At 39.5% G+C, this 27,744-nt stretch overlaps 1 protein-coding gene across 1 annotated transcript; it reads right to left on the bottom strand.

Moving 5' to 3' along the window:
- Nucleotides 1–140: 140 nt before the first annotated feature.
- Nucleotides 141–22,582, bottom strand: nampt2 (nicotinamide phosphoribosyltransferase 2). The gene is made up of 11 exons (XM_041980121.1): nucleotides 22,269–22,582; nucleotides 17,109–17,244; nucleotides 16,778–16,881; nucleotides 16,560–16,688; nucleotides 15,074–15,232; nucleotides 14,863–14,993; nucleotides 14,552–14,777; nucleotides 13,786–13,905; nucleotides 11,181–11,321; nucleotides 8,895–9,020; nucleotides 141–1,215 (listed from the first exon to the last, which is right to left on the bottom strand). The coding sequence occupies exons 1-11, from the start codon at nucleotides 22,314–22,316 to the stop codon at nucleotides 1,054–1,056; spliced, it is 1,482 nt and encodes a 493-aa protein (XP_041836055.1). The 5' UTR covers nucleotides 22,317–22,582; the 3' UTR covers nucleotides 141–1,053.
- Between the last annotated feature and the right edge of the window lie 5,162 nt (nucleotides 22,583–27,744).

Consider the following 27,744-nt stretch of genomic DNA (forward strand, 5'->3'; position numbering starts at 1 on the left):
TTGTTGTGAGACAAAGTCAAATGTTAGTTCTGGTGATAAACACTTTTACAATGAGGTGACTTGTAGTGTAAAAATGCTTTGACTGGTCAAAATGACCAGAAAAGCGCTATAAAAGCACCGTCCACTTACCTAACAAGAGTCAACAGCAGCATTCTACATCCACCAAACGCTCATTTACTGGCTTTTTCTGCTAAGTTTATATGTTTAAATAATATTCTGACTCCTGTTATATATGAACCAGCAGAACGACTCAGAAGACCTGATGATGATTAACATAAAAAACAATGATTTTAATCCAGTAAAATCTGTATTCACAGGAATAAACTGTAAAAAACACAAATTTGGCTTCGTCATCTTACACATCGAGCCGCTTGTAGCTAACAGGAGCTAACGGGTGACGCGAGGCTGAAAAGTCAGTGACTGCTTTCACTTTTCATTCCTGTGAGGATGACGTGTTTTTTACTTGTGAAATAGGTCAGCACCATCATGGTTTCACTGTGTGTGTGGTTCTCTGTGCAACGCGGTGTGTTTCCATTGGCACACAGTGCTGCTCAGGGTTAATAAGCACATCTAGAATCTGTGGCTGGGTCCAACAAAAGAAGAAAAAAAAAAGGCAGAAAGTGAAATCATAGGAAACATGGCATCCCCGCCTGATGATCCATTCTGTTTCACTGTTGCATGGATGTGGTGATTTTCTGGTCTACTTGACCATTCACAGAAAGAAATCTAATAGAAGGTCAGGACGCTCAGATGCAGGATATTACTGTGAAAACAGCTTTAAACACACACTTCACGGTGTGTGTGTTTCTGCTCCAGTGTTGACATCAAATCTACAAAGTGAAAAAGAAGGTAGCTTAATGGATCTGACCCTGAGCTTCGGCTTGACAGGAAGTGTTTCTGTGTTCGGTCCTGTGAGAGCTGGAAGTGAAGGAAGCAGATGTACCTGAAGACTGAGCTGCGACCGGGATGAAGGTGGTGGGGCTGGAGACAGCTTTCCTCTCCACATCAACACGCACAGATGCCTTTCAGAGCTCCACGCTGCGTTTGATGGTTTTAATGAGAGTCATTTATGATGTGATTGTGCAGCAGCTCCTGTTTGTGGTTGTAGAAGATGAGCTTCAGGTCCTCCTCCTGCAGCCGGGCGTTCTTCCTGATCTCCTCCAGGGAGTAGTCCCGAACCAGGCTGCCGTTCTCAAAAACGGTCACCAGCAGGTCCTGCAGAGAGCAGAGCGATTATCATCAGTCATCAGTCACAGGAGGAAAACGCAATGTCACAACATGACTCAGCAAAACAAAGCTGCATTTAGCTTTAATTTTCAACCAGTTCCATCATCTCCGCAGCTTCAACAGAACGGGACTGACAGGAAGTCCACACATCTCTGAAAGGTCTGAGGTCATTTTTCCCTTCATTTCTGGCTGCCACTCTGGTTGTGTTTCCACATATGGGAAGTTTTTTTTTCTCTAAGAAAGTGTTTCTCTAAAACAATTTTTCAACAATTTTCTTAAAGGTCAACAGGACCTCAGAGGCAGATTCATCACCTTCTCAGGTCATTAGAAGGCAAGACGTTCTCTCTCAAAATCTGCTATAAAAACATCCCAGATTTACATTCTTTACTTCTTTTTCCCCTCAAATTACTCCGTAAACTTCAGTCCTAATCAAAACTACCAAATGTGCAATCATTCAAATTATTTTATTCCTTTAAATGCCAGTCTGATGAGTCAGTGTCACTGTTTTCATGGAGGAAAAATAAGTTATTTTTCATGTAGTTATGTTCTGCTGCTAATATCTGGAACAACCAGAAAACCCAAAGTCTGATCCAAACCACAGTTCTGGTAAACTGGGTCTGGAAACTCTTATTTGCTTTTTTTCTATTAAATTTCTTCTTTTATTTTTAGTATGTTTTAATTCTTCTATTTTAATGTACTTTTTAATGTATCTTTGTACCTTGTTTATAATGTTCTATGTAAAGCACTTCCAGTTGTCTTCTACATGAAATGTGATGTACAAATAAACCTGCCTTGACTTTAAACGTTGTATCTGCCTCTGGTGATCCCTGAGCTTCATTTGACTACAACAATTTAGCAGAACCCATTAAACGGGCCATAACACACAGCTCATCCTCCACGCAGAGGGAAGGATGTGCATTCTTGTGCCATGGTGGTGGCTCTGGGTTTAGACTTCAGCTATCAGCCTGCTGCTGTTTGATGAGAACATGCAGGCTACTTTCTGACCTGAAGAAACCAGACTGAACAGGCTGCAGCTGAGAGATGATTTCAGCCCTGATTTCTGCTCCGCCTTCCTCCCAGAGGGTTGAGAAGAGGCTCATTAAGTCTCATGAATATTGTCTCAGTCTCTTTTAGCTGCAGAGAAAGTGTTCTTCTGTTCTTGTTCCACATTTCCTTGAGAGCTTAACTGCTGTGAAACAATCAGAGACAAATGTTTTATTGAACTGCTTTTAGGTCACACACTGAGCTCTGTCTCATTCTGCAGCTCATAGAACACATTTCTGAGTTTCTTTCCAAACTTAATCAGCAGATTTTATGTACCAAGTCAGAGAGGTGGGAATAAAATGCTGAGAATGACATTAAATAAAAAAATACTTCATCAGTGCCAGAGGGAAACTGCAATGTTGTAGCAGCAGTATTTTCTTTTTCTTTTTTTTAAATAAAACAATAATAATTAAATAATAATTAAAAGATTGTTCCAGAGGGTGATGGCTGCTGTCAGGAATGATCTCCTGTATCTTTCTGTCTTACATTGGACATGAAGAAGCCTCTGACTGAACACTGTTGCTTTTTATACTGTGTTGTAGGGAAGTGGTTCTAAACTTTTTGAGCCACGACCCCCAAGACAACATACATTGGTATTTGCGACCCCACCCCCACACGACGACTGTGATGTATCAGATGGGTCATCTTGCAGCATCCTCTCAATGTAAGGCTGGAAAACTGTCAGAATCTCCATAAAGACGGAGGATAAAGTGGTTTTTGATGGTTCACTGCTGTGACAAGGCACGTACATGCCTAAAACCAACTTCCCCCATGACGACGTCAAATTCAAAATTTTAATATTGCATGTGTACTAACTTTGTTGTTTGTGTTAATGTGTTAAAACTAAAGCGCCAGATCAGACTCCAGAACAGAACAATGTTTTTAGAGAACTTCTGGATCAGTTTGTTCAGGTTTTTTTTTTTAAGTCTCTGCTTCTGGTTCTTCTGGGATTAGAGTTAGATTCAACTCTGCACCACAGACTTTTAGAAGATAGACACTGAATGATCACAACTTCCTTAAGAAGTGGGGTCTGCTCTGTCCCTTCTTGTAGATCCCTCTGTTTAATTTCCAGTCCAGTATGTTGTCTAGCTGAACTCGCTTGTATTCCTCCACCACCTCCACCTCTTCTCCCAGGACGTAGACAGTGATTTGTTTACTCCTGTAGTTGAATGATGTTATGAACTGAACCCGTTGAAGAACATGTTCAGTTCATTAGCTCTGTCCTGACCTTCAACAGTGTGATCCCCCTTTAACTTAAACCCGGTGATCTTTTTCATTCCTGACTACACATCCTGCATGTTGTTCTGCTGGAGCTGCTTTCTAGTGTTTTCCTGCAGTCTTCTTTGCACATTTTAATCTTTGATTTAAGCTGTTTTTCTATTGTCTTCAATAACTTCCCATCTTTCTCCATGAAGGCTTTCTTTTTGATGTTTAGAAGGTTTTTCAGATCAATAGTAACCCAGGGTTTGGTATTGGGGAAGCATCTCACTGTTCTTGTTGGTCCATTAAGAAGCTGATATAATCTGTCACACACTCAGTCATGGCACTGATGTCGTCTCCAGTCTGTGGCCTCAACGCATCTCTCAGAGCATCTTCGGCTTCATTAGACCAGGTTTTAATAGTCTGTGTGATGACTGGTTGCTGCTGAACAATAGGCTTTTATGTGGCGGTGAGAAGAACTAGATTATGGTCTGATCTTCTTAAAGTAAGCAGGGCAGAGGAGCTGGATGCATTTTTAACATTTGCATAAAATAAGTCGAACATCTAATTTTCTCTGGTGGAGCAGCTGACAAACTGTTAAAATTTTGGTAATGTGGCAGAGAGGGAGACGCTGAAGTCCGCAGAGATCGCAATTAATTGCATTAGGATGCTGTGTTTGTAGCCTAGCAACGATGGAGCTAATGATGTCACAGGCTGTGTCGGCAGAGGTACCAGGTCTGATATAAACTGCTACCAGAAAACACAGGTAAACTCTCTGGGTAAATAATATGAACGAAAACTCACGGCTAACAGTTCAGTGTCTCGTACAGATCTTCTCCTTTACAGTGACATGTCACTGACAATGGTTAAAAAGCTCGACAGTTCCACCTCTCTTTAATTTTCCACTGACTTTTTCATGGTCTGCTTGTGAAGTCTTGAAACAGTGTACAGACACAGAGTCCGGGATGTGTTCGTACAGCCGTGTCTCGGTGAAGCACATAATACTGCATTCTCTGGATTGTTTTTCAGACCTTGTTAGCATTTCCAGCTTGTCCATTTAAATGTGACTAATCATAAATGTTTAGCTATGCAAGCCCCACCCCAGAGGTTCAAGGTACTACCTCCATACCAAGGTCCTTCAAAAGGTGAGATATCCCTCTTGGATCTCAGATTTGGTTCCTGCAGGGCAAACAGTGGAAGACTCTGGTTCCAGAAAAGGCTTTCTGTGGTTGGAACCCTGCAGATGGAGCTATGGGACATATCAATAACGGCAACAGGAAAGTCATCACCATGGTAACTGAGGCTGAACTCATACCCTGCTCTGAGCAAGTTTCTGTTCAGAGTTTCAGGATGAAACTGTCTAAATTTTCCACTGATGATGCCCTCGATGGCAGACTCAGGACATGGGAATAGGTGACGAGCGAAAATGATTAAAATTATTCATTTACACTGAATAAAGGTCAGGTTTGTCAAATGAATGAATTAACTGTCATTTTAAAAGTCAACACATTCACCATGTTTACGTTATAATCAGATGCTGACATTTTAAATTACCATAATGTTGATTCACTGACATCTTTTCAGCACTTCAATGAAACATCTGACCACAGATGAATTTTAATTCCAAATAACATTCAGGTGTTTTGTTAAATAAAGACTCTTGGATGGACAATCACATTAAAGATCCAAACCTGCCACAGTGTCACCTAACAGCATCACAACACATACGCTGTTTGTTACCAGGGAAACCATGTTTTCAGGTGGTGATGCAGAATGAGGGATATTTAATCTCACACAGATTAGGATATTATTTAAAACAGGTCTAAAATCTCAGAATTTACTTTGATTTAATTGGTGATGTGTGATTTTGGTGAAATGTTGGAGAGAAAAACACATGTTCTGGGGTTAAAGGTTTTAGTGATTTATGTGCAGCTGCCGTGAAAACAAACGGCAGGATGGATTTATTTCATCTGAACCACCAACATTTTCTCTCTTGTCTTAAAAAGGAACATTGTGTAAGAATTACTTGCATCTAATGGTGAAATCATGCATCCCATTCTAACCTATGGTGCATTCTAGTGCCTCACCTTCTCAAACATTAATTGCAGCAACGGTAGCCGGAGTGTGTCAAAAAGCCTCGAAAAGACTGATAAAAGCATGTTGCAAACTTCATCCCATTAAAATGTCAGATATAGTTCCTCTGTGTTTAGTAGGAAGAATGGTTCTCACAGGAGGAACGGATCTCGACGGGGAAACTGGTCTCATGGATGGTCTTGACACAGCACCGGCTTTTTGTCACAGTAAAAGACAGCATATAAAGCCTTCCCACCGGCTTTACAGCGACTGAAAGCCGGTGTTTTTAGAGTTAGATTTATTAACACTGACATAGCAGGAGACAACATGAGAAACCTGAAATGTGTCAATCACAACATCAGAAAAAACAAAACAAAAAACTACCAACATAAAACACTACTAATTACTGTAAAAGTCAACTATAAAACAGTCTAAGAGCACGAGGAATAAAAGACAGTTCAGGTTTCCTAGTTTTGCTCTTATTTGCTAAAAATTGTATTTGGTGTCTCAACTTATATCCAGTGGAGGGGGCCTGAGTGATGAAGGTGTGCAGAGGAGAGGAACCGTCCTTTAGGATGTTGATGAGAGTGTGCAGTGTGGCCTCATCCCGTCTCTCACTTAGTGTTAGATGGGAGGAGGCTGGGATGCCATCTGGGATGCATCTTTTTTGCACACGTTCCAGTTCATCAGACAGAAACAGATAATAATGCAAATAACGACAGAGAGAATGATGATGGGTGTTACTTGTCAGTACCTCTCAGATCAAAGTAAGAACAGAATGCAGACATTGGTGAGTGGAGCTGTTGGTGTTAATGGAGACATCAGCTTTGTCTCAGGTCATGACCAGAAATGCAACAGAAGTTCCGGTAACTACCAGATATAACATTATACAACCTTAACTGACACTGATCCCTATTGTAACTGGTGCAGATCGCCATGGCAACTGATGCTGATCCCTATTGTAACTGATGCTGATCCCCATTGTAACTGATGCAGATCGCCATGGCAACTGATGCAGATCGCCATGGCAACTGATGCAGATCGCCATGGCAACTGATACCGATCCCCATTGTAACTGATGCAGATCCCCATTGTAACTGATGCAGATCGCCATGGCAACTGATGCAGATCGCCATGGCAACTGATGCTGATCACCACTGTAACTGATGCTGATCGCCATTGTAACTGATGCAGATCGCCATGGCAACTGATGTAGATCGCCATTGTAACTGATGCCGATCGCCATTCGAACTGATGCTGATTTGTTTGCATTTCTACAAGCAAAAAATGAGAGGGGGTACCAGACTACCAGATTCTGTTGGGATCCCAATTTTACCAATTCCAACCTAAAGGCACAACACATCGAAATACATTGACTGGTTAAAAGAACAGTCACTTCCCGTGCGACAGTGGCAATTAGAACAAAGTGGAAACAGCTCCATGTTTAAACATATGGAGGATTTTTTGTTGTTTAAAGACACATGCCAAGAAGACAAACTGCTGGATGTCCACCATTCTCCTCCTTTGGTTCTGTGTTGGCTCTTTGTTATAATTCAAGGACGGTGTCGCACCGCTATGGCATAGTTCATGTAGTTGATGCATCTATTGCTATACAGCTTATATCCCACCTACCAGGTAGGTCAGGGTGAGTAACCTACCAGGTAGGTTACCAAAGCAAACTGTCCCCTCCAGAGCCAGACTCCTCGGTGGTGATGGGGGTTCAGCTGATGTCTGACGATAACCACACTGAACGTGTTAGACTGATGTCGACTAGAAGTCATTTTGATCACAGAAAATCAACTTTATTTGAAAAATTTTGCAAACAAAAAAAACCTCCAAAATATATATTTATTTTCTTTGCTACTAAGTGAAGGACAGACTGTCAGATCAATAAAGAAGGAAGTCAGTGTTAATTAGTAAATAAATAAAAGGAATAATGGTTTCTCTGTTTAGAACTGGTGTTCACTATCAGTGTTACTGAGTTCATCAAAACTGTACCTAATAATTTAAACCTGGTCTCAAAAAGCCTGAATTTAAATGGATGCTTATCATTCAGCGCTGACACTGACAGCGTCTTTAATCTAAAATTTGGGAGTTAAACAGCCGATTCAACTCATGTTAACATGCAGCAAGCATCCATAAATGGAGGAAACCTTTGTCCAAGCCAGAATTATCAATGCAACTACTCAATGCCTACGGAAGCAGAAGAAATGAAAACTCTTCTAACAACAAATCAGTTTAATTTTCTTAATACACGTGTGAAACAAAGTCAGGAAATATTTAATCCTTATGGGATTTTTCATGAGGATCATATGAGTTCAACACAGCGTACACAGAGCAGAGAGAATTTCCAGGTCATGTGACTTCTCTCAGATTAAAGAAAACCAATATCATTTTCTGATTTCTCATTTAGTGTTAGCAAACAACCCAAAAATTGGTTGGGCTGTTTTTAAATGTTTTTATTAGGAGTGGGACTAAAAAAAAAAAAAAAAAAATCTAATTATTTAGAGGCTTTCTAATTAATTAATCACCATTAACCGCATTTTAATCGCATAACCAAAAAGTAGCATTTAATTCAAATGGATTTTAGTGGAAGACTGAATCAAATAATAGACACAGACTTTAATATTATAAACTGAAGCTCTAGTAATGTCTGGAAAAATGCATTTAATTGCATTTCAATTCAAAGCAGTAAAAAAAAATAGAAAGTACCCCTGGCCAAAAATGAACAGACCTAAAGTTAAATTGTTATTTTAAGTACTTTAACTAAAAGGTTCTCTAATTAAAAGTCTACAAAACATTTTAAACCTTTTAATGGTTTTCATCCACATTGTTCGCTAATAGGCATTAATATCTGTCAGTAAGCCTGGGAGGGATCGGCCAGCAGCAGCTTTGAGTCTGGTCATAGAGCAGAGGTGAACATCTGCTCTGGAGCCGGGAGCTGGGACCGAGGCCGTTGGAGGGGGGAGGGGCCTGAGTCAGCACAGCTGCTGTTTCCCATCAGCTTCCCAAAGTCTCCAATATCACCAGAAAAAGTCCCTAGATTTGTTGATAGTTGCTTTTTTAAAACAAAATCGTTGGAGGGGTCTGAAAACTCACTAAACATAACGCCCAAGCTCTGTTATTGGTGTACCTGAAACCGTGCACTGACAAACGTTCCGCATCGTTTAAAACACAAACTGCAATTAAATGTGTTTAACTTTATGTAATTAATTAATCGAAATTAACGCGTTAAAGTCCCACCCCTAGTTTTTATACTTTGCAGGAAAAATCAAAGTACCAGAACGGACCCAGAAAAATGTTTTTAGCATTTTATATAAACCAGTGTTTGAGAGCATGACTCTACTGACCTCCTCTGGTTTCCCAGCCCCTCTCTCTATGGTCTCAAAGAACCCATCAGAGTTCCTCCTCAGAGATAATCGACCCCTTTTTGACTCCTTGGACGGGTCCGTCACAGGCTGCTTGTACACGTCCATCTGAAAAACAAATATTGGGTATTTCTATTATTTTTTTGTCGAACTGATAATAAAGAAGGATGTTTAACATATGAACTAATTCCATTTCTCTTTTCCACAACAGCTAAACCCAGAATAGATGAGGATAATCAGTTCCTTTCACTAACAAACAAATAAAAATGTGGTCAGTTTTATTTCCACCAAGTTTCTGTGGAGCCAGACAGAATAGAGCAGAGAACGTATGCAGCACGCTGCAGGGAGGAAACCAGGAAAGGAAAGAAATCAGCTGGAGATGCTTTTTATCCACTCTGTGGTGAAAGGGAACCATCAGACGACTCTTGTGCTGCAAACAGAGGTGACATTAACACACAGGTACACACTGTGATGCAAAGCAAAACAAATGCAAATATAGAAACAACGACAAAAAACAAACAAAAAAAAAAAAAAAAAAAAAATGAGGGGGTCAGGAGTCACAGAGTCAAGAGCCACAATAAAAATCCATCACCTGCAGTCACCATGGCAACCGGTGACAAAAGGTGTGCTAGTTATTTCATCTTACTGAAGAAAAAGTTTCATATTGAAGCATATGAGGAATCTGAAGAGGAATTCTTGAAAAAGGTGAATGTATGCGGCTGCTAAGGAGAGAAATGCATCATGGGAGAAAACTGCTGCCAGAGTCAATGTGGAGGTTGGAATCTGCTGGCTGAAGATATAACCTGATTAAAACTGCATCATGTGAGTTTAAAATATCGATGGACAGAACAAAATCTGAGTTTAATTCAGGTTTAATCCCACTGGGGAAAACACACATGGAGAAAGCTGAAGATGAGGAATAAAAGCATCTTTCAGAAAGGTAAGGTAGATTGTTCTATGATGATTAGACATCTTTTATTTCTATTCAGACTGGCTGATATACAAAGTAAATATTCAGTACTTATTTCTACATCTAATAATTTAACCTCCAACAAACGCTGCTTTAACACATACAGCACGTCCTCCTGATGATTAACATGACAGTGTATATATTAGTACCCATTACTCAGGTTGTGCCACATATGGTAGCTTAAAATACTATATACTGTACTATATACTGATCTCCATCACCAGAGGAGGAAGAGGATGGTGAGGAGAGAGCGTCTGCTGGGATCCAGAGAGGCTGACAGAGGAACTAATAGCAGATCTCTACATGGACTTATTAATGGAATTATGGTGCAGTGAACACGTCGTTCACGAATCTCGCTATGACGTCGTCATGTCCACAGCGTGTAATGGTGGATCTGAGTGACTAAAAAACAGAAATGTTTAATGGGATGTTGATAAATCACCTATCAGAGGTCAGACACCCCTTCCTACATAAATCAGTGTGTATTAACCCTCTGTAGCATGAATTGTTCAAAATCAGCGCCACAATTTTTTAACATCCAATATTTTTCTTTATCAGACGTACAGTGGTGATTTTTCTTTATTTTTAATATTTTCCTTTTAATTTAATGTATTTATCTTATCTATTCTGTGAAAACGTTTACAAAATAATATGTTGTCATATTTTTTATAATATATTCTACAAAAATATAGCTGTATCATTTTCTTAAAGTATATTCTTATATTCTTCAGTGAGTGGCAGGGTATTGGATGTATGTAGTAGAAAACAGCGTTTAAATGTTGACTGTAGTGGAAAGCAGGCATCAAAGGGCTAATTCAGGTTCTAAATCTCTGGAATTGTGTTGTAAAAACAAACCATGTCTGACAGCTTGTTCAGGTGGAGGAGACAAGTAGAAACTCAGGGTTTCTTTATAGTGAACCTGCCAGCGAGCAAGTTCACTTCATGGAGTCAGTTACCATAGTAACAAACTCAGGGTAAGACTTACCTCTCTTTCTGGACTGGAAAACCCAACGTTTCCCTCAACTCAGAGGGAATGCCCAGAATTTCAACATAACCCACTCTCTGGAATGGACCTGAACTCGGTAGGAATTGAAAATATTTCCTTGAGAAAAGTATTCCAGCAGTGGACATTTCCCACAATGCAATGCAGCTGTGATGCACAGGAAAAAAAACAAACAGGAAGCTGGGCTGTGAAATACAAACCTGAATTTAACAGGTTGTATACGGGTTGTTTGTTTTTTTGCCACATCAGTGTATGTAGACACATTGTTGACACGTCCAGGGATCTTTCCACTCACCCCCTTGCCGTTGGTCTCCACATAGCTGCACTTGAAGGCACAGCTCAAAGTGTCTCTGTTGAGTTTCTGAAGCAGAGCACTGCCACAACCAAAGAGGACGTTCTCAGCACTCCAGCCTTCATCACTCAGCTTCTCAAGAATCTGCAGAAAACAGACAGCAAGAAATCCGATTATATGGAAGCAAAGACAAGCTGTATGTGGATGAAGGAGATCACAGATGGACCAGCAGGGGTTTGTGTAGTAACTCTGTACACAGCACATCTTAGACCTACACAAACTGAAGTGGAGAATCGGCAACAGAGCGCCCCCTGCTGGATGTCTGAGTTGCGGAGGTTTGTTTGGTATCAAAGGAAGGCAGTTTATTTATTTATATCACTGCATCATCATGATGCACCGGGCTCCTCTTTGTTCTCCTGACTCTTTATTTCCTGTTGAAAGGGAGGTTTTCGCCTCCACATCTCCTTATTTTTATGACCTGGTTTATATGAACACAGTTATCATGAACTGGACTAATGTGGATTGTGTAGTGGATTTGTTTGGGTTGCATTTTAACTGAACTACAGCTAACTGGATTGAAATGGTCCGTCTATAAAAGTGCCTTCAGATGACTTTGTTGTGAATTGGTGCTGTACAAATAAAGCTAAACTGAATTAACAAGTACATTTAATTTCTTTGATTTAATTACCCACTACCACCATCCATTTTTTTTTTAAATTTTCCTTTAGGTCTAAATATCTGTTAAATCTGATATGGGGTTGTTTCATGTCACCTCCTCATATCTCAGATGAACTGGGTCACATAAATTACACTAAAAATCTGCAAAAGCTGCAACTTGACAAGTTTAGATGCACATAAACGTCATGGCTTATATTTATATTTATTGTGTCTTTGTAGTTTATCACACTATTGTTTTTACTGGTGGTAAATGGGTGTGCACAGTCTCAGATGCATGTACGACTGCATTTCACTGCCATCTTGATGTGCATGTGATGAATAAACAAGTTGAAACTTATTAGGCTCAAAATAATTTCTTCAACAACAACATTAACGACAACATTAATCTTTAATGCAAATTTATCTGTACAGCACATTTTATGTACAAGACTATTCAAAGAGATTTACATAAAACATTAAAAGCATTACAGCGGCGTGCAGGAAGCAATACGAGTGCATTAATAACAAATAAAAAATTAAAATAAAATAAAATAAATTAAAAAAACAAAAAGGAAAAAAAAAAAGCTACAATAAAACAGGTAAAATGCCAGTTCCAGTATGAGGGAATAACAAAATAAAAACCAGCAAATAGAAACGTTTTTAACCCTGATTTAAAACTCAGCAGACCTGACGTTTTCTAGGAGTTTGTTCCACATGTGAGGAGCATAAAAACTGAACGCTGCCTCTCCATGTTTAGTTCCGACTCTGGGAACAGAAAGCAGATCTGATCCTGATGACCTGAGGGATCTGGTTGGTTTATAACAAACCAGGGGATCCTGGATGTATTTTGGTCCTGAACCATTCAGGTGTTCGTAAACTAACAGCAGGATTTTTAAGTCAGTTCTTGGACAGACAGGAAGCCAGTGTAAAGATCTGAGGACTGGAGTTCTAGGATCTACGTTCCTGGTCTTATGAGGACTGGAGTTCTAGGATCTACTTTATTGGTCTTAGTGAGGACTCGAGCAGCAGCGCTCTGGATAACTGCAGCTGTCTGATGGACTTGGAGACCTGTGAGGACAGCGTTACAGTAGTCCAGTCTACTAAAGATAAATACATGGACGAGTTTTTATAAATCTGCTGAGTCATTAGTCCTTTAATCCTCAATATGTTTTTTAAGTGATAATATGGCGACTTCACAACTGTTTTTATATAACTGCTAAAATTCAGGTCTGAGTCCAGGACTACTACCAGATTTCTGGCTTGGTTGTTAGTTTTGAACTTTGCTGTTCTAAGCTGAGAACTGACTTTTAATCTTTCTTCCTTTGGCTCCAAAAACTATTATTTTAGTTTTGTCTTCATTTAACTGAAGGAAGTTCTGGCACATCAATCTTGAATTTGATCGATGCAGTTGATCAGAGTTTGGATCGGACCGAAGTGTCCTGGTGAGATGGTCAAGTAGATGTGTGTGCCATCAGCATAGTGGTAACATATTTAGTTGTTTTCATATTTTGAGCAAGTGGCAGCATGTAGATGTTGAACAGCAGCGGCCCCAGGACGGACCCTTGGGGAACTCCACAGGTTATTTCGGTTTGCTCAGATTTATAGTTACCTATACATTAATGATGATAACTCATTATTTGGAGTTTTTTTTAGACGGCTTTCTGAACTCAACTCAGGAAAGTAAATACATCATTTGAACAGAACGACACAAAAGGTCGCAAACGTCCAAAGAAGAGCTTAGAAAAGTCCTTCAAGGAACCTGGAGAACTATAATGTAAACATCTTGACAGTGTACTTAATTATTCTTTGGACTGAAATAAAGGGAATTATTTGGATTTTTCATTATTTATAGGTTATTATAGTGTTATTTTAATGGTTCGGCCGACTGGAAATGTACTGAATGAGGCCCGTAAACTAAAATAACACCCCTGCTTTAAAACAAGCTCCTCACCTGATCCACGGAGGTGAGGTCAATACCATCCCCTTGGATGATCCTCAGGTAAGATGGCAGCACTTTGTATCCCACCGAGTTCAGAGAACAGCCAAAACACTCCTCCAAAATCTTGATGACCTACAAGTTGAATTTTTGGACAGTTGAGTATGTTAAATCAGAGCAGTTTAATAAAACAAGTAAGATTATCTGTGATTCTCTTCTCCCTCCATTAAGACATTTTCCACACCTGCTGAGCCATCAGCATCACTGGTGAGCCTCTCCCGACCCATCAAGAAAACAGAATTTATTACTAACATAACTTTGTATAATAAACACACAGATCCACAGTGATCAAAGCTTTTCTCATCTGCAAATCATTCTCTCAGGTTTTGGCTTTCAAGAGAAAAAACTGCTGACATTGAAACAAACTCACAATAGAAACTATTTACATATTTACATTTTTTCCTCCAGTTGTTTGTCTTTTTTTTCTATTTACAGTTATTTATGCTACTTACCTGCTATCCTTACAAAAACAAACTCCAACTAATGTATTTATTTGTCTTCCAAGAACCTAATTTTTACCGTGTACTGATTCAGGTAAGACACACATTGCACTGTGAATGTTGCCTGGTGTCTGTGGTAAGCAGCAAATGAATTGCCCGTACGGGATAGATAAAGTTAATGCAACAAATCAGAAAGAAAAATGCAACAAATCAGATTCAAACTGTTGGGTAAGTAAAATCCTTAATGGCCTCCCCAGCACAGTTAGGTTTCCATTATTTACCTCAATCAGGGTCTCAGCAGGGTCTCCAGAGTCTGGCCGGATAACCAGGCACGAGTCGTCACTGCGCTCCATGACTCGCTCCTTTAGCTTCTCCCCCCAGATGTGTTTACAGGCGTTAAAGATGTCGTAGCTGTCGCTGACCACAGCCACCGGCCCTGAGGAGAACTGGTCGAGGATTTGCTCAAAAGCATCCTTCTCCCTACTCCTGCCCCAGGAGATGATGGTGCTGGATAAGAGGAAGCAGAGAGAAGCAGTCAGCACTTTTTGACCACTATAAAATCTGATTTAGTTTTGTATCTGGATCATAAAACCTGTGCTCAGCTGCTGGGATGGAGAAGCCAGCCATTGGACAGCTATAAAATCTTTGAGCCATCAGAACTCCAGCGATGGTGTCGGTGCTGCAGAAATTAACCAGGTGAGCTGCTCCACCTAACGCTGCAGACTGGAGATTAGAATAGGAAATCAGACACACCACTCTGGATCACACCATCTCAGTCTTGAAAGACGGAAAGTCTTCTTGACCTCCTGAGAGGACACTCCTCTGTAGCCGAAGTCATGCAGTTTCAGGTCCAGGCCCTCCAGACTCCCTGAGGTAGCCTTCAGGTGTTTGGCCAGGATCTTCTTGAACTCCCTGGATATGGTGGCTACTGTGATGGGATACCACATCTGGACAAGCATGGTCTGCAGTCGACAGGAAGAGGATGTTTAGAAAAGGTGTTAAAAAAAAACAGAAGATGTAAAAAAAAAAAAAAAATACAGAGACTAAAATCCTGGATGCTGGAACAACTTTTCCTTCACAGCTTTTCTCAAAACTGGAAGTGGTATCGTAGTTTGGATTAATGAAGTTTTACACACTGAAGCGGTGAGATGTGACAGATGGCTCCTCCCTCTATAGGTACAGATCAAGTTAAATGTGAAGAATATCAAGCGAAAGGTGGGATACTTTACTAAATATGTAGCTGCTTATTCAGCATTTGTTTATACTGTAAGTTCATTTGGGTCCCACTCTTCTGTTTTCTTCATTTAGTTCTGTAGAGTTCATTCAGACAGTGAATTCCCAGAACCCTGATACCCATCTCAGACAAACAGCCCCAGAACTTCCAGAACCTCACAAAATAAACTGGGAATGAAAGAAAGGTTTTTACACATTTCTTCACATACGAAGCTGGAAAACTAACCCATTTTCACTCTGAGCGTGAATCAGTAAAGCAAATAAAAGCTTGTTATCCGATGTTTTAGTTTTACATGAAACATAAAAAAGTGGTTTAATTTCTAAGGAAAAAATGACCAGCTTCACTCTCTTTCTTTTGCGTCAACCCCTTTGACAGGACAACCTCCGGACATATTTCTACTCTATCAGATGAACTAAATAACCTATCGTTGTTTGGAGGAGTAAGCATCCTCCAAGCGCAGTGATTCCATCATTTATTTCCAGAGGTTGTAACTCCGCCAGGCAGCTGAACACAGCCGTTAACCTGCAGGTTGGTGTGTTAGTTGTGTCTGTGCTTGGTCATCAGGAACAAAGCTGCTGCTTAGTTTGTGTTTGGTTTTACTCCAGTTAAAACTTAACGGATCCAAAAAGAAAAAGAGCGATTTCTCCTTCCTGACTGGGTTCGTTTACATTTCCACTGTCAGCTGACAAGAAAGGCAGATCCGGATTCTAACTATAGCATAAATTAGTTAACAGGAATGAAGTGAGATTTCATTCATGTGTTTTTAAACACACACTTTTTCAACTCGAGGTAAAAGAAATTTAAATAAGTGAATTTCATTCTACAGTGGTCTCAAGGCACGTTGACAGTCCATCCACTCCATGCTGTTTTGTATAAAATAGATGAATGTTTTCAGAAAATCAGTGAATTGATTAAAGTGAGAAGCATCTCTAAACATTTGTCTTCTTCATGGTGGACATCTCAGCAGCTCCATCTTTCAACTTTAAGGACTGAACAGGATGTTCTGTATAAACTACATGAAGTAATTACACAGGATTTCTCATTTCTGAGTTTACCTCAATGTAGTTGGTGAGCCAGTAGAAGTTTGGGTCTGTGTTTTCCACGGTGAAGAGTACGTTGCCTCTTGGAATGATCCTGCCCTCGGGCACAGCTTTGATCCGGATCGGGAGACGACCATCGTGTTTCTGACGCAGCAAACAGCATTTCCTTCATTCTACGCATGTTTCTCTGACAATCTCTGCACAGACTGGTGAGTGAAAGCATCTTTGCATACCTCGAGGACCTTCCTCCAGCCATCTTCATCAAACACGGCCTGTTTGAAGTGCATCTGGTAGAAGAGTTTGGCTTCCTGAATCTTTTCCTCTGTGACAACCGGTCCTGCAGAAAACACACCATCACGATAGCTTTTTATTTTTAAATCAGAGGAATTCTGCACCGTTCCTTCCTGAAGATGATGATCCAGGCAGGAGATCTTTCACACATCCGAGAAAAGATATGAAATACTACAGAAAAGCAAACAACAGGTGAGACATGATGCAGGAAGCACGCTGCTACATCCACACCTAGTCTTCTTATTTTTTCCTGTCCAAGATCAGAGATCATACCTGTGAGGTATTTCTTGAGCAGATATTGAAGACCGAAGAACACCACCTCACTGAGGGGGGAGTCTTTCTTCTGTCTGCACTCAAAGTAGGAGTAGACTTTGCTGACATTTGGAGGATACTGTTTGTAATGTGTGATCTGCAAGACATGAAACATTCTGTCATCAATGCACATCCAAAGCTGGAAAACCAAAATTTAAACATAGCAAATCTAAATAAAAGGACAAAACAGGGGCTTTATAACAAATCAGTAAACACAGCCGTACTGCTTCTGCTCCACAGAATCTGAAGAACTCTTCTCTGACTGTCCCCTGAAGGCTTCATTTTTATTTACAGAATAAAGAGCCATTATTTCTTGTGTTTTTCTCAAGACAATCACTTTTACCTCTTTTTTTTTTTACCTGTTCAGGGGACAGTATAAGATGTGTGCAGTACGCTTGCACACACAGGAAGCTGCAACCCTAACATGTGGTATACCATAACTCAGCTAAAAGGCTACCAAGCATTGGCATCAAAACCAAACAGTTCAAACCACAAGCAATTATATGGGGATGTAAGAAAAACACGAGAACATCACTGTCCACTTTAGAGCTTCGGCTAATTTCTCCACTTCAAACAAACCACACAAAAGAGATGTAACTGGAAAGCAGAGACTCTGCTGGTTACAAAGACGTCCGTCTCATGATAAATCTAATCTTACTTTTGCAGTGTTCTAGTAAAACTTTGATTCGAGCTTTAAAAACTCTGCTAATGTGTTCGCCTATGACCCTGCCTTTGTTTGAAATGAACCATGAAGGTACGGCTAGTTTCCATGGAGATGGAGGTTTTATAGTGAAGGCTTCACTCTTCCTATCATAGACTGTCTTGGGCTTCACTTCTTTCTGGATCCTCATGCTGTTTTTTAAAGTGAGTTTTGGGGCTTTCCCTGGATTCTCCTGACTCTGACCATTGATAGAGGCATCCATCATCAGGAAGTGGGCCAAAGACAACATCAACCGGGATGAGGGAGCATTCACGTTCTCACACACCTGGGACACTAGAGAGCATTGAACGGCAGGGGCGTGGCCAACCTGGTAGATCTAACAGCTGACAAGTCACAGCAGTCAGATGAAGTACTGAGGAAGACTGCAGATGTCAAATCATGCCAAGGTGAAAAAAAAAAACACCCACTACTTAAAATGGCTGATAATCTCTGCTTCATGAGCTGCATGTTATAAGATTACTTACATCAGTTTTTGTCTGCTGTTTCCTTGTCTCACCAACAATAACAGACCACACAATCCTGCAGTTCATCATGATTCAGTCACTCTGACTGTCAGCCCAGTAACTGCTAATAACCAGTTAAACCACCATCTTTTCACTCAGCACCATCTATTAAGACTGAGACTGATATCCTTCATCTCCTTCCTTTCCACTAAATCCCCGTTCCCCATTACATGACAGCTGCCTCTGTACTCCTGTGCTCCTCCATCGCTGCTTGTCATCATTTCTAGCAGACATGTGCAGCAGCTGTTAAATAAGATTTTATTATTTATTTTAATACGCTGAAAGCTCCACAGCAGAGACTGCTGGATCCGTCCATAGAACCGCTATCAGCTGAAAGGCCTTTATTTCGGTCTAATTAAAAGTGCTGTGCAGTAAACCTGGTAACCCTGGTGGGTTTTAGGTGAGCTCATCACAACAAAGCAAATCAGTCTCTATTATGTGATAGTGATGACAGACACAGTGGAGGAATCCTCCTGGCTGTGCGGCTGCTGCTTTGGACTTGCTTTCAGGGGTCGTTGGAGCTAATGAAAAGACCAGCTGGTTGACACGCAGACCTTTGCCATTTGGCTGGGGTGCAAACCTTTATAATGACATCTACCAGTGACATCTGACATTTGGTTGGTTGCTCAGCACAGCTCCTGTATATGCCAGACCAGCCTGCCCAGAAACAGTGCACACAAACAGCACACATGGCAGGCAACGCTTTACTGTATACCAGAGCGTCTCAACCTTTTTGACCCCAGGGCCCAACGTTTCCAGTACAAAGTGGCCTGTTCAAGTATTAACACTGTACTGGTTTGATTTGTATTCCATAACTAAACCAAATCTGTTTCCAGTATAACAGCTACAACCTTGTCAGACACATGACATGATACAATCAGATCATCACAGATATTTATCGACTGACAACAAGACGAGCAACATGCTCGCAATTCATGGAATAATTCAGGCTGCCACAAGAACACATTTAAAAGTTCAAGTCAGGATTATTAACACTAGAACTAATAATTAGATTTTACAAAAGCAAAAGAAGAACGTAAACAGGAAAAAATTGGAAATTTGATAAAAAAATAAAAATAAAAAAAAACATTAAAATGAACAAAAGCTTCTAATTAAATTGTGTAAATAAAATTTAAAAACTGACGGTGAAATAACCAACTTTGTACCCATTTTTCCTTTTTCTTCCTCTTGTTTATTTTAATTCCTTCTCCATAACTTTCACTACAGGCTAGTGGCTAGATGAATGTCTTCTTCTGCTTATTGGAGAGTATGAAACGACTGACTGTAGTGGGACTGTTGACAGTTGTAGGAATCTGTATTGCAACTGAGCTTCTCTCTTGCTGTGTTTTCTATTGATAACCTAGACGGCCGTCGTGTTTGGAGGACTGTTTTATTCATAAATAATAAAAAATATTAAAATTCCCATTAAATAAATAAATATGCTAATGAGATAAATACACAATAAATTCACGAAATTTATTTTAATTCATTTTAGTATTTATTTATTAACAAAATTTCTGTCCATACTTGTGGCTCAGGTGCAAAACCCTTTCCATCCTCTATGTGGCGCTTAAGGGCCAAGCTTGGGTTATGGCCCCATGGTTAAGTATTGTGTTACATTGAGTAACACAATGAGAGTAAATAAACGTGCTCACGCGCAGGTTAAACTACCGTCGCGCATGAATTCAGAAAGAAGAAGAAAAAAAAACGGCCTGCTTGGTGCGAGAGAGCAGCTCATCAGACGCGCCTGACCCTCACTATGCGTGCTCGGAAACACACCATGCACGTGCGAGGCCGCTTCACAAGCACATGATTTCCCAGCGTGAAACTGGACCAACCCCCATGCAAAACACAGTGAAAATAGTCTCAGTCGTGTGTGCTGCGCTACTGCTGGTTTGTGCTGATTTTTTTTTTGTTTGTGCTGCTTTTGTTTTAAAGATATAGCAAGTTTATTATGGGCCAATCATTGCATTAAATTATTACTGAGTTAATTAATTGAGTGTGTTAGGGTGCCCTTCTTGTGGTTAACGGGCTCTTTAATTAGTCAGGCAGATTTTTCTGAGTCTTTTTTTATAAGGATGAAAAGTGATGTTCTTGGGTTTTCCTGTTTCAACACCAAACAACCAGTGATTATTTAAGTTTTGTTAGTTCACTTATTTTAGTAATGAGCATTAATTGCATTTGTATGGCCTGGTATTGCTGCTGTTTCAACATACAAAGGTGTGGCAGCCCTAAATGTAACAATTTACTCATCTTTTTCTTATAAAATAGTCAACTGTCGTGAAAGTATTGGACAAATAACATGCTCCTTAAATGTTAATATTCCTTTAAAGCTACGTTAACAGTGTTAGCATAGCCATGTGTCAGCTAATAAAACACACTCCGTTAACTAGAAAATAAGGGACTGACGTATCAGAAAGCTGCTTTCTTGTAACCTGCGGAGTAGAAAAAGTTCAAAGCCAGACAGGAGGTACTAGACACGACTCAGTGACTCAAAAGGATGAAAATGGAATTGTTTTATGCACAAAATTGAACAAACTGGTCACACCAAGAACTGAAGATAAGACTTTATTGTCACATATATATATATATATATATATATATATATATATATATATATATATATATATATGTGTACACACACATACTGCATATAAAAGTACTGCATATATAAGTACAGAAATATAAAAGCGACTCAACAAATTGAAAGCTATAAATTTCATAAATATTTAAAAGTTGTTTTACCATTAATAAACCAATTAAATTTTGTATGAATTTATATTAAATTTATTTTTCCTCCTTTATTTTTATGCTAGTATTTATTTCTATATTCTTTTCCCCTTTACATTTTCTTATTGCCAAAATGATTTATTTCTGTGTTTTATTTTCATCTGACATTTTATTTATTGACACTTTATTTCCAATCTTGCATTTTCTTTCTGTATCTCTTTCTCAGAGAGTATTTGTTTCTCTCTCCTTTTTAAATTTCTGTATACATTTCTACCTCATTATGTAAATTAGGGGGTGGTCTTTCAAGGCATGCATATCAGAGCCTTCCTCAATTCTGTCGAAATATAAGGAGAAACATACAAGAACAATAAATAAACTACTTAGTGGTCATTTTAATTCATTAATCAATACAGCTCTCATTGTCAAGTACCAGTGGTCAGGAAACGACCGATATTATTTTTTATTTAGGCGGTTTCAGTCCTCCATAAGTTTGTGACTGAGAAAATTTACAGAATGAGTTCTACATTTTTAACTTGGCTTAACATCATCTCAGTAAAACTATCCCCCCTAAAAAACAGCTGCCAAATATTAGATCGTGGTAAAAGTGTGGCCGATGATGAAACACTGGAACAATGTGAGCAAACAGGCATAGTTCATGTTTTAGTGGAGGAGTGGAGCTTTACACAGGACGTCCGCTTCAGCTGACCAGGCCATGACTGCAGAACATGCACGCTGCTCAAAACTGGCATGAAACGTATTTCATTCTTCATTTAATTTATGTTGTGTTTTTCCCTATAAAAGGTTTCTGGAGCCTTAAAAATGTGACTGGATGAAATAATAATAATAATAATAATAATAAAACTAAATAAATAAAAACATTGTTGATGTTTACGGAATCAGACATGTGCGTAGCTGGAGTTTTACAGATGTATTATAGTGTGATTACAGCTCTGTAGCCGCTGTCCCTTTTCCAGCTCTGTACCAACTACAGCATAGGCACAGTTATTTTACTTTCGGTTGTTAAAAGTTGCAATCTATGCGATACAACGCAGTCATATTTACACCACACCTGAATGTTGCGCTAAATAAACTCTGTATTTATGTTTAACAGTGGGTTAAAAATATTAAATCGGGAGAAATCCGCAGTACAAACAATATTCCACTCACCTTGTAAGAATCCGTCGCTAGCAAGAAATTAAAGTCCTGTGCTGCCATTGTTGCTGTGGATGAATGAATGGACGCAAACGTCACTTCAGTCTCCGTCCGCTTCGAGCAACTTAGGACAAAAAAAAAAAAAAAAAGAAGCGGATGTTAAAGCAGACAAGCTCGGTGTTAAAGGCGAACATTCAACCTCAAATTAATGCGATAAACCCCCGCTGTATTTCTCCAATGAGTCGCTCTTTCGACGGTTCAAGACCAGTAAAATAGCAGCGGTCGGACTCATTTTGTAGGTTGAGAGGGGGGCGGGTAAGACCACGCAGACGTCCGCGTTTTTACGTCATGCTATGTTCAGGTACATGTGGGATTTTCTAGACCTCCTTATTGATCAGTCAAAGATGATTGAGAGAGGAACCAAAATAAGGCAGCAGGTTTAACAGATGTTGACGGTTTACAACAGAATTCAGTTTTTATCCAATAGTTTCAAATATCGAAAAGTTTCTTTTTAAAGATTTTCATTGTAAATTTCATGTCTTGCTTGTTTTGAGTTTTTAAACGTTACATCGTTAGTATGCATGTGCGGATAGCCACAGGTTAATGGGTTGATTGCTGTGGTCGGCCGTATTTATCAAGTAAACTTTCACTTTATTAGAGGACAAATTCCAGTCAAATGAATCTATGCCACTAATATTGAAACAAACTATGTATAGAATATTATTTAAAAAGTATTTTCCTAGACCAAAAAAAAGTACTTTTACCAACACCTAAATCGGATTCATGTGATATCAGCTGTGACAGATTCAACAGAAAATAGAACATTATGTTTATGAATACCAAAGTCAGTCTTGTAATCTCAATCAGTAATCACACTTTGTCATTATAGGCAGTTTGCGGCTGAGATCAGTTTGAAAAATACAAAACATTCTGCATTCAGCAGCACCATGGATTGCATTTCACAGAAAACACTGACGCTCAGCATACCACAAATGTTTTCATTATGATCTGGACACTCCACAACTACATCCCAGTCAAAAAGGAACCATAGCTCAGTAAGTAACCTGCACAGGTACTTTCATTCATTTTTGAGAAGGACTAGCCCACGTGTGCTCAACCAAACCGGATCCTGTTAAATTCTGTGCAACTTCCTTCAATTCTATAAAACATCAAGGAAACATCTGCTGCCGACAAAAACCTAACAGACTAAAATACTGTCAGTAAAAATTGTGACTTACTAAACTCTGTAAGGGTGAGGCAGAGGAGAAGGTGACATGCAGCAGTGGTTGCTGCCTTGCTAGGTGTCATTGCTAGAATCCTTCAAGCAGCTAGATGATTGATACTTGCAGCGTGACACCTGACACATGTTCCTGTCTTCATGTCATTATTGAACCACTTTCTAATCTCCATTGTCTAAAGATATCAGTCTATACCAGGGATCCCCAGCTCTGTTCCTCACGGCCCACCGTCCTGCAGATTTCCGATGTTTCCCTTCTTCAACACCTGAGTCAAACAAACAGCTCAATAGAAGAGTTGTGCAAAACTTGTCAGCAATCCATTTAATTTGAATCAGGTGTGTTGCAGCAGGGGAACATTTAATCCCTGCAGGATTGTGGGCCTTTAGGACCGAGGTTTGGGATCACTGTTCATTGAAGCTAGCCTGTAAATAAGCTTGAAACTTCATGACCTGGTTTCATTGAATGCTTTTCGGAAAATGTTGAATAACTTGAAGGCAGTGTCATCGGTTTGTAGATGTTTCTTGATTTGGGGATTCTCACTTGTTTTTATTATTATTATTAATATATATCTTTAATTTGTTTTTACTCTGTTTTTTAAACTGTAGCCAGTTTGGATGTGTGTTGTGCTTGTTAAAATTGTAACTGCACTAACGTTGTCTTGGCCAGGACCTTCAGAGAAGACATTTTTAATCTCCATGAGGTATTTCCTGGTAAAATAAAATATTATTGTGATATCTGGGATTATACACATACACACACTAACAACTGGCAGATACAGAGGTCAGTTTCCTCACAGCTGGAAAAACTCGGACAGAAACTTGCTCTATATATGATAATTTAATACTAGTGGAAAATTTAGATAATAATGACTTAAAATTATGTTTGAAAGCACATACTTTTAAAATAAAAAGGCTAGTTTCAAGGTGGGAAGCATTGATTTATGCATGGGTGGGCCTTACCCACTGGGGCCCGCCCATTGTGCCGGGTCTATGTGTATGTTTGGAGTGACAGTTTCTCTCAGACTGAGTAATATCAATTTATCACATTCACTCTGAGACACAGTCGCACCACCATTAGTCTTTAAAATGGATCTACTCTCCTTTAAAAGCCTGCAGCGGTGCAGAAGGACAGGAAGCCCCCTGATTGGACAGTTTGATTGCCATCATCCAATCAGATAGAAGTACAAAGACGGGGCCAAAAATCCGCCAAAGTCTTGCACGCAGATTCATGCTTTTGTATCTGGGATAAGATTTTTGCAAAAGCACTTCTATTTTTCTATTTAAATACAAATCTTTTTAAAACCATGCAGATGCTTTTTTACACATTCGTAAACTTGAATTTCTTAGGCCGATTGTTTTTGCAGGAAGACAAAACTTGATTTACAAACACAAACTCTGAAATGATTTGCAAACATTAATTTACAGCTGCAAAATGTTTATGACCTCATATGGAGCCCATATTTTACGCCCTGTAAATGCTGTTTATGGTCTGTTTTTGTTTTTGTTTTTTGCGCCACCACTCCAAGACTTATTCCTTGTATGTGCAAATTTAGTTGGCAATGGAGCCCCATTCTGATTCTGACTCTGTTTCTTATTCGACATTTGGAAAACAAGGAAAATTTGTATTAAGATGCTGGATGGGAAGATGTTCTTTTAAAAGGGTACTGGTAGGTTGACTCAAAGTAGAGTTTGAGTTTTATAAACCCAAAAGAAGGTAGAGATTTCTGTATTTATGCTGAATGGAAGGTGTTGTGTTCAGATTGTGAGTAATCTTTGCTGCATCAGTTTCTTTCGTGTCAGAATCTTTAAACTTATGAGAATCTGGAATAAAGTCCTGTTAAAATAAAAATCTTTTCTTTCTTTGTGTGTAGTACCTGTCGTGTCTTTACCTTGCAGTAGGTGAAGACATCTACATCCCCCTGTCCTCAATAAGTACTAGCATAAAATAATAATACCAAATGCCACATTCACTGAACCAGGAGTGGCCTCCTACAGACAGATTGATTATTTTTTATTAATAATAATAATAATAATAATAATAATAATAATAATGGATTAGATTTGCTGACAGCTCTCAAAGTGCTCTGGATCCATTGTTCATCCACTCCTGGTGAAGGTAAGCTACCTGGAGCAGACTGACAGAAACGTGATGGAAACTATGGTTAAACGAGTGTTAGAGTTTAGGAAAACCACGGACGTGAGCCACATGAGCCGCTAATTTTCCAGCTCACTCCAGTCATCTTGTGACCTCAAGATAACAAAGCTGGCTAACTTGTGATAACCAGTCACTGTCGTGGGTTGTCTGGTTGACACAAAAGGCAGATCTTTCCAGATAATGAGACAAATGAACGTATCACATGAAAATGGTGCTTTCTGTTGTCAGACCCCAGCAGTGGCAGTCCTGGCTCGTTTTACGCCCTGGGCGAACACTCCTCCTAAGTTTTATTCAGTGTTTATATAAAAGCCTTATTTCGTTGCCTTTTTATTGTTTAACGTTTTAATTAAACCTTTAAAAGCCACACACAACAAACAACTCTGAAAAGTAAAGTCTGAACATAATAACATTTTGGTGACGGATGTTTTATTGAACAAATTCTGCTCTCAGCTTTTCAGCCTCCAGGAACATTTAGATGCAGCCAGATTCTGTTTGTTTTTCAGTTTTAGCTCAAACATCCTTGAAGTGAAATCCAGCTCCTGTCTCTCTGTTGCTTCATGAATCGACTTCAGAAGTTGCTTCATGGTAACAGTTATAAACTGATCTAATGTGGATCATACACTTTTCCAGCCAATGTGAGCTTCTTTTCATAGTATGTAGGGGATGTTCACAGTATGTAGGGGAAGATTTAATGGCCTTCCAGATATAGCACAGAATCTGGCAGAACAGTGTAAATTGATGGCAGAGAGCTGTTTGTTCTGTGCAGCTTCTACTGAAGCCCTCCATCAGCTTTAGACACAGATACAGTCCAACAGTAATAAGAACTGTGTGCTGTAGGAAACACCTTTCCAGTTAACCCTACTGTTATGTTGCAGGTCAAATTGACCCATTTGACTAAAAAGTTAAATGAGACATATTTTACCCCAATCTCTAACTTTCTCTCTTCTCTTGACTTCATCTGTAAAGTAAAATAGTGCAAGTACTGCCGACTTTTGACAGGAACCTTTTTGTTTCTTTGGGCAAACTTCACCCACACTGAGTGGACACCCAGCAGGGGAGGGGCCAAACATTTTCATCCTCTCTGTGAGAAACATGAGCAGCAGAAGTCAGCAGGTGACTCTGGAGCTCATCTCTGATCATGTAAATAAAAGTGTGAAGATGAAAGCACCTCTGGTGTGTGAACGTTTGGTGGTTGGAGAGGCAGTTGGTACGGATTTACTGCCACGTGTCTGTCAATCTGCAGCTGTGGCTTCATCTAGTTTACCACCACCAGAGTGTGAACGTGGAGGGAGTGAACATCGGATTTAAGGGTAATTGCTTTGAAAATTGTTGTAAAATATTGTTATTACTATTATCTTGAGGTCAGTTCTGAGTCGGAGGTTTTGATTAAGAGACAAATGATTCTGCTGTCTGCTGTTTCTCTTTGGACTGAAGAACCATTGTATCTTTGTCGCCCTTTTCATTTCTGTTCACTCTGGGTCCAGTGAGACAATATAAATTCAGTAATAAACAATAATTCCAAATAAATAAATAAATTCAGATTATCAAGAGAAGGCTTGTACCCATAAAACTCCCCTTGGCAAAGCAAACTGATTCTGAAAACACAACAGTCAGACCATCATTCTGCTGTCATGATGCTGGACAGGACGAGTGAAGAAGATGCTGCAGTTCTGTTTCCTTTCATACTAAACCCTTTGTTGCAGTTGTAAATCGTAAATCAGGTTCACTCAAACTCACCACCTGCAGCTGATGGGCCATGTTACAAGGAAAAAAGGAAAAAGATTTCAACTAATCTGAGAAAATAGGAAACTAAAATGGCATTTTCATGGATTATCTGATACTGAGCGAGTCTTCCACCGTTCTTAATAATCTATGTGCTGTATAATGATGACATGCGAGACTGTTGAGAACTCCCTTTACTCCTCTTTCAGCCTCATAAGACCTTAACATGCAAAGCATTGTGGGGAACCGAGCATCTTGGGAACAGTAGTCTTACCGCTATACTTCTTCCTTTTAGTTCACGTCACACTTTTTCTATTTTCTTTTCACATCTTGTAACACAACACATACAACCAAATCCTTTGTTTGCATTTATGCTG

The sequence above is a fragment of the Melanotaenia boesemani genome, chromosome 3, assembly GCF_017639745.1.
Source record: "Melanotaenia boesemani isolate fMelBoe1 chromosome 3, fMelBoe1.pri, whole genome shotgun sequence".
NCBI classification, from domain to species: Eukaryota; Metazoa; Chordata; class Actinopteri; order Atheriniformes; family Melanotaeniidae; genus Melanotaenia; species Melanotaenia boesemani.